This window comes from Galeopterus variegatus, unplaced genomic scaffold, assembly GCF_000696425.1.
Source record: "Galeopterus variegatus unplaced genomic scaffold, G_variegatus-3.0.2 Scaffold3315, whole genome shotgun sequence".
Classification (NCBI taxonomy): domain Eukaryota; kingdom Metazoa; phylum Chordata; class Mammalia; order Dermoptera; family Cynocephalidae; genus Galeopterus; species Galeopterus variegatus.
The window spans coordinates 57,679-65,296 of record NW_007729426.1 but is presented as its reverse complement, the minus strand read 5'-3'; the positions used below and the strand labels follow the sequence as shown (position 1 = coordinate 65,296).

The window sequence follows — 7,618 nt, the reverse complement described above, 5'->3', positions numbered from 1 at the left end:
GGGAGGGCGGAGACCCGCGAGACCGAGCCCCGAGGTCCCGCCGGAGCAGCCCCATGGCGGGTAAGTGCCCTCGCCTGCCCACCCCAGGCCCCAGCGCGGCGGCCCCTCCGCGACCGGTTCCAGCACTTGCCTCGGCCCCGGAGCCCCGCTAGGGAGCAGCCCCCGCCCTGCCAGCCGGGCCCCCGGGGTGCGGGTGTGGAGCGGGGAATGAGGCCCGCTCCTCGCGGACGGTCGCGGGTTAGGAGGTGTGGGGGTCCCGCCTTCTCACCACCCCACTCCGTCCAGACCCCGGAGCCCGGGAAGCCCCGCGCTCGCCTGTGACCCGAAGGAGGCACCCGCCAATGTGCGGTGCGGATGCCGCAGCAGGGTCCTCGCGTCTCCGTTTCCCACACCCGCTGCTCCTGCTCAGCCATAACCCCCTCCAGAGCCTCCTACCGCCTCCCCAAGGATGGAGCACCTTGAGGGAGGGCTGGAAGGGAGTGAGTGTTGGAGAAGGTTGCAGAACAAAAGCGAGAGTCCAGCCTCGCAGCAGGTGATAGAACCGTGAATGTAAAGCAGGCATCGTCCCTTCCTGAGCTTTGCTTAAGTGCGTGGGGCTCACACCCAAGCTCACCTCAGGCCTCAGCAGGAGCCCAGGGAGGATGGAGGTTCTGGTGAGGGAAGGTTTGATTGCTACTCTGCACAAGAAAATGGTTCATTTCCGCCACGATCCCAAATCCAGGGCCAGCTGCTTTCCAAAGGAAACCAGAAGGCTCTGCCCAGGGCACCAGGACCCCAGGGGAAATGGCTTTTCTGCTCAGACCCGGCTGCTCCCCTCCCCAGCAGACAGGGAAGCCTGCTTGTGTCGCTCCTGGGATCCACCCCCGGGGTGGGGGGGTGCTGCCCCAATCCTGCCCCCAGCAGGCCAGGGGTGTGAGGGGGAGTGGCTTTCCCCAGTCAGGCATCACAGTCCTGGTGGTCTCTGCCCCCAGAGCAGCTGGCCTTGGTGATTGGGGGCATGATTGGGGGGTTGCTGCTGCTGCTGCTGTTGATCGGGGTGAGCTGCTGTCTGTGGAGGAGGCTTTGTGCCACTTTCACCTATGAGGAGCTGCCAGGGACACCAGCCATGGCCACCACAGCTGCCTCCAGCAGACAGGATGACAAGCTCTGCCAGCCACATGCCAGGACCCAGCCGAGCAGGTAAGGCAGCACATGGGGCCACTGGGCCCTGGCCTTGCTCCAGGGTGCTCCCTATGGAGCTTTCCTTGGGGAGGGTGGGGTGGATGGAAAGTTCTGTCTGTGGACTGCCCCCTCTATGCTATCACTATTCTCGCAGCTGTCACAAAGACACCCCAGAAACCTCACCACCAGCTGTTAGGAAGGCACTGTGAAATCCATTTTCCAGCTGAGGAAACTGAGGCTCAGAAGACATAACAGGCCCAGGTAGCACAATGAGGGGCAGAGCAGGAGTTAGAGCCTGACAGGCTGATGTCAGAGACTTTCTCCAGTGTCTCACTGCTGCAGACAGAGCCGTTGCTCAGGCTGTGAGTCCGTGTATGTGTGCATGTGTGTGTGCACACCTGTGCACGCATGCAGGCGTGGCCTGATGTGGGCCCAGAAAACTGGGCTCTTGCCTCCTCCTGGCTCCCAATGGCTTTTCTTCCTCCAGCCCCTGGTACTCAACCCCTCTTGACTGTGCCGTGAGACCACATCATTCACTTGCCACTTACATGTTGTCTTCCTGCCTCTGGACAGACCGCCAGCTGTGCCATTCGTGGTGCCCCCTTCCCTGCAAGGCCCAGACTTGGTGCCCCTGCACAGCAGAGAGTGGACCCAGGCCCCACAGGACCCCTGCGCACCCCCAGAGCTCCTGCCTCACACCTCTAGTGGCAGCTTCGGTGAGTGCTCCCACTGGGGCCTGCCCAGGCGTCAGGTCTGCCTGGGCCAGGTGGACCCATCTGCTTTCACCAGCCTGACCCCGGAACATAGCCTGGACTGGGCCAGGGATGTCAGAGTTGCCCAGTGACCGCTCTCTCTGGGTACTTTTGTTTACCAAGTGATTTTCACTTGAAGGGTGAGACATAGCCTCATGTGCTATTTTGGAATTAGATCTCACCATGACCCTGTGGGGGAGGAATTATCGCCTTATTTTACACGTTCATAAACTGAGGCTCAGGAAGGTTAACAGTGCCCATGGTCACAGAGGCAATATGCGACAGATCTGGATTCGGAACCCAGGCATGCCCAGATGGAGAACTTGTTCTGGGTCCTGCTCCAGGATGATGGGTTGGCCAACCGAGAAGGCGGAATGCTAGGAGCTGGGAACACAGCTCTCTGGCTACCTCTTTGCCATCTCCCAAGAGACCTCCCAGGAACCACTGGTAATCAGCTCGGCCCTTCTAACATGAAGAGGAAGAAAGAGGCAACACTTGGTCAATGACTCATTCTCTAGACACGGTGGAAATGGGCCAGACCAGGTGCTGGGCACCTGTCCCTGAAACCAGGCCCTGACCTTCAGGGATGGGGGCCAATCACAGGGGCCAGGGGTTTGGGGAAAGTGTCAAATGAATACTGTGGACTCTGCTAGAGGCCCCAGGCCTGGCTCTGCAATGCCTTCGTGCTGAGAAGGCTTCCTGGAGGAGTTGCAGTAGAGAGAGGGGATGTGTTTAGTCTGGAGAAGAGAGGACGGTGGATGTGGTCAGGCTAGTTGAGGCTCAGCGGAGAGGAGATGGACCAGGATGGGGGGTACCAAGAGCTTGCCACTGTCCCCCATGCCCCTGCCTTCCTCTGGCCTGCCCACCTCCAGCCCTTCTGTTGCAGGAGATGCATGTTTGGTGGGGACCATCAACCCAGAGCTATACAAGTTCCCAGAGGACAAGAGTGAGACCGACTTCCCTGATGGCTGCCTGGGACGACTGTGGTTCTCAGTGGAATACCAGCAGGAGGCTGAGCGGCTGCTGGTGGGCCTGATCAAGGCACGGCAGCTGCAAGCCCCCTCGGAGACCTGCAGCCCCCTGGTGAAGCTCCACCTGCTCCCTGACGAGCGGCGCTTCCTCCAGTCCAAAACCAAACGCAAAACCTGCAACCCGCAGTTTGACGAGCACTTCATCTTCCAGGTATAGCCTTGGGAGCAGGTGGGGTTGGGTGCCCTGCGGCCTCCTGGAAAGGAGCAGACATGGTGCAATAGAGCCCCACCCTCCTATACTAGCCAGGGCCCTGCAGCCCCCGGGATCCTCAGTGCCACCAGCTCTGCTTTGCCCAGCCCACTGGGTCAGGGCCTACAGGAGCTGACCCCTGATGGAGGGGGCAGGGGAGAGACTTGGAGGGGGGTGGCCAGAAGACTGGGCTCCTCTGTCCTGGCTACCTGGAGGAGAGAAAGAGAAAACACATTTTTGGAGCACACATGGGGCTCTGGGGAAACATCCTCAAGCCCTGGAACAGCACGGGGCTTCTGGAATGTGGAGGGTGGGATCATCCAGCTTAGAAACACCCCTAGACCCCCTGAGTAGGGCAGTAACTGTCTGTCCTGTGCTGTCAGAGGCCCGTGCAGGGCCCAAGAGTCATCCTGGGACAGGTGTGGAGCCTCTGCTGCCCCATGGGCGGACTGGCTCAAGGTCTGGAGGTGGAAAGGGTGTCAGGGCACTGAGCCAGGCTTGCAGGGGCCTGGGAGCCTCAGCAGGTGACCGGGGCCTTTAGGAGCAGCCAGCAATCACCACCTGCTGAGAGGCCTTGGACAAACATTTTCTCAAGAGCTGGTCAGCAAGCTGGCCGAGAGGGAGGGAGAGCCAGGCAGCTTCCAGGAAGAGTGGGATTGCTGAGGCCAGAGCCTCCATTCATGCCTTCCTCCTGGGCTGAGCAGGTCCTGGTCCCAGGCCATCCTGCTGTGGCCAAGGCTGTGCAAAGTCCCAGGTGAGGCTGCTCTTCCCAGGACTTCAGGATCAAGGCTGTGGCCTTGCCGACTTTGCAGCTAACGTCTTGCTTGCCAACTGGTTTTTCTGGGCTCACCACTTCCCCATCCTAGCCTGCCTGAACTTGATCCTGGCCCCTCTGTACTTTAAGGGGGAAGGGGAGGGAGGGAAGGAGAAGAGAAGGAAATCAATATTAATGGGCCGCCTGCGATAGGTCAGACACTGTGACTGCGGTTTTACAACCCAGAGAGGAAGAACCATCACCCTCATTCTATAGGCGAGGAGACCGAATCTCAGGGAGGGTAGAGCTGGCGTCCCAGCTCAGATAGCAGGGACAGGCGGGTGTCCCGGGCTCCCAGGCCCATGCTCCACTTTAAGTGCAGGCAAAATCCCTTGGAGGTCCTGTTAAATGGCAGATTCTGATTCATACGTCTGGGCTGGGGCCCAAGATCCTGCATTGCTAACAAGGCCCCAGGTAGGGGAGGACACCACTGGTCCCCATAATACTCTGCATGGCGAGGCTCTAGCACACACTCCTACCTCCTGGGGGTACTCGGCCCTGCTGTGGAAATGGGTCCCCTGAGGATGCCTGGCTTTGGAGTATGTGCGTCCTTGGTGGTTGAGACACTCCTCCCCAAAAGCACCTGTGTCCAGAACAAGGTGTCACACCATCCTATTCCCTACCCCACACCTGACCCTGGCCTGGGTACTCATCTCCTCCAGGTGTCCAGCAAGAGTGTCACCCAGAGGGTGCTGAAGTTTTCAGTGTACCACGTGGACAGGCAGAGGAAGCACCAGCTCCTGGGTCAGGTGCTATTCCCCCTCAAGAATGAGACCCTGGCCAGCGACTGCCGCCGCATCATCTGGAGAGACCTGGAGGCCGACAGCCTGGAGGTAAGGTTGAAGTCTCCAGACATATGCCACAGAGTGTCAGCACTACTGTGGGCAGCCAGCAGGTGTGCGCAGGGCCCAGCACCCCGTCCTACAAGAGTGACTCAGGGAGGTGGGCCCAGGCCCCAAGCTGCAGAGAGGAGCTGCCTGAGGTCCTTCCACAATGGCCGTCAGATTAGCTGGAGGAACCTGACAAATCCACACTTGGATTTCCTTCCAGGTCAGATGGCTGTGAAAGGGGACACCACAAATGGACCAGTCCAGGGAAATATTTACCACCATTCTCCCATCCCCCAGGAAGGTCTCAAGGAGCTGAGTGTGAATCCTCAACTCAGGTTCATACTACGGCACAAGTCCCTCCAACTCTGCAGGCCTCAGTTTCCCCATCTACAAGATGGTGGTGAGACTAAAGGAGACCATGCAGCTGTGCACGTGTACCCCATTCCTGGCCACTGGAAGGGAGGAGGAAGGCACTTTGGAGGCTCTGTGTCCCCTCCAGCACCTGCCAGAGTGACAAGGGTGGGGTGCTTCCATCTTGGCCTCTGCAGCCTCCCTCAGAGTTTGGCGACCTCCAGTTCTGCCTCAGTTACAATGACTACCTGAGCCGCCTGACGGTGGTCGTGCTGCGTGCCAAGGGCCTCCGGCTCCAGGAGGACAGGGGTGTTGTCAGTGAGTCCCTTTCTTTTCCTCCTTGGGGAAGGTCCCACCAGTGAGCTTGGGGCCTGGGGCTGGAGTCCGACCCTCACACTGACCATCCAGTTTCTGCCTTCCTTTGAGACGTGCCCTCCCTGTGGTCAGTTCTGCTGTGAGAACCCTCTTCCTTCCTATGTTGAACCCAAGGCTGCATCCCCTTGGCCTTCACCGAGGGTTCTAGCCCGACCCCAAGACCAAGCCCTATTCCTCCCATTTCCCGAGGCAGCGTCTTGGCTCCCTGAACTGTCCTGTCCTCCTCCACCTCCACTTCTCCATCAGCTGAATGGGTCCAGTCCCTCGAGGGCAAGGTCTGCACCTCCCAGGGGGAGGGTTCCCCCACTCTCTGGGGCACTGATGCTCGGCTGGCACTGCGCCGGCTTGCTCCAGCCTCCCAGAACACAGCAGCTGGTGCAGGGGGTGGGGGGAAGTGGCTTATCCCACACATCCTGGCCCTGTGTGGGTCCCCCCGCAAAGTGCTGGTTGGTCTTCGCAGCTGGATCACTGTGAACAAGGTAGGACTCAGACCTTCCACTGTGGATCCAAAACCTATCTGAGCCCTACCCCCTTGTTTAGCCCTCTAAACAAGGAGGTGTTTAATGGGTTCCAGGGGGCCCAAGGACCCAGCAGGCAGGCCCCGCAACCCCTGATAGGGAGAGATGGGCATGTAGTGCCAGGCTCTGGTGCACGGAGCCAGCCCAGCCCTGAGTGCATTCCTGAGGCAAAGAGGAAGGAAAAGGAAGGGAGTGGAGCATCCTCTGGGCCAGGAGGCTTTATACTAACCAGCCCGTTCCCTCTGGTCATGCCCTCTGTGGGCCAGGAGACCTGGCGCCTGGGTCAGGCATGTGCCCTCCTAGCCAGACCTCCCATGGGCCAGGGGCTGGGCACCCGCCTGCCTCTCCCAGCCCACTGGTATGTGCTGCCCCTCAGGTGTGTTTGTCAAAGTGTCTCTGATGAACCACAACAAGTTTGTCAAGTGCAAGAAGACTTCGGTTGTGCTGGGCTCCATCAACCCTGTGTACAACGAGACCTTCAGCTTCAAGGCCAACGCTGCTGAGCTGGACACTGCCAGCCTCAGCCTGACTGTGTTCCAGAGCACCGAAGGGGACAGTAAGGCTCTCCCCGCCGACCCAGGCTGTTGGGGCAAAAGGCAAAGGAGGGGCTGCCGAGCATTCTGGCAGGGCAAATGCCTCATGTCCTGACCTCAGAAGGAGCTGCGTCATCTCTGTTCCCTGGTTAAGGAAACTAGTGCTCAGAGAGGCTGAGATATTTGTCCAAGGGCACACAGCTTGTCAGCAGGAGGGCTCCAACTTTGCCTAGCTTGAGTCCAGCTGGATTGTGTCTGTGCTACCGTAGAAAGAGGTAAAGGGATGGCCTCTGCTGCCCCCCTGGGGCAGATCACCACAGCCAGGTGACCTGGTGCTGTGGGCCGTGGCGTGCCCTGCGTTTCCTCATGCCTTCTAGACGTCCTGGGTATCTTTAGGGTCCTGGGTGAGCTATCCCAGCCAGTGCCCCCACGCTGCCCCACACCCCGGTGTCCACCACCACTGTCTGGGGAGGCAGAGCTGCCAGGCCGTGGCTGGCCATGTGGGCTGGCCCTAAGCCCCTTCTGCACTGTGCTGGTTGGTTGGTGAACGTTCCTGTTGAATGTTCTGGCTGATAGAAGAGACCTTCTTTCTGGAGGGGCCCTTTCCTCCCTCAGCTCTTTGACATGAAGCAGGTGTACTATGGCCTCCTAGAGGGTGAGGGCAGACTCCATCCGGGCCCCCTCCCCCACTGCCTCCCAGCAGTTAGACACAGGCCCTCCAGCTCCAGAGTCAGGGCCCCTTTGGGAGCTATCAGCTCATGCTTAGAGAGGAGGGGGCTGGCTAATTCCTTCTGGAGAGGAGTGGTAGAGAGAGAGAGAGTCGCTGGGGATGCAGCTGGCTGATGTGGCTTCAGGAGCCTGACCGTGCTTTCCCTTTCTTACAGAGAGCCACCAGCTGGGCCGGGTGGTGGTGGGCCCTTACATGTACAGCCGCGGCAAAGAGCTGGAACACTGGGACGAGATGCTCAGCAAGCCCAAGGAGCTGGTGAAGCGCTGGCACGCGCTCTGCCGTACCTTCGAGCCCTGACCCAGCACCCAAGACTGTGGTTCTGCTTCAGAAGCC

General features: G+C 59.8%; 1 protein-coding gene across 1 annotated transcript; it reads left to right on the top strand.

Moving 5' to 3' along the window:
• Window positions 1-977: 977 nt before the first annotated feature.
• On the top strand, window positions 978-7,618 carry LOC103600349 (synaptotagmin-15). The gene is made up of 7 exons (XM_008584615.1): window positions 978-1,179; window positions 1,735-1,877; window positions 2,800-3,095; window positions 4,611-4,781; window positions 5,327-5,447; window positions 6,399-6,578; window positions 7,440-7,618. Exons 1-7 carry the CDS (start codon window positions 998-1,000, stop codon window positions 7,580-7,582), a joined length of 1,236 nt encoding a protein of 411 aa, XP_008582837.1. The 5' UTR covers window positions 978-997; the 3' UTR covers window positions 7,583-7,618.

Coding starts and splice junctions, on each gene's coding strand:
- LOC103600349 (XM_008584615.1), top strand. CDS start 998: ATGATTGGGGGGTTGCTGCTGCTGCTGCTGTTGATCGGGGTGAGCTGC. Junction 1,180..1,734: donor GCCAGGACCCAGCCGAGCAG/GTAAGGCAGCAC, acceptor GCCTCTGGACAG/ACCGCCAGCTGTGCCATTCG. Junction 5,448..6,398: donor GGAGGACAGGGGTGTTGTCA/GTGAGTCCCTTT, acceptor GCTGCCCCTCAG/GTGTGTTTGTCAAAGTGTCT.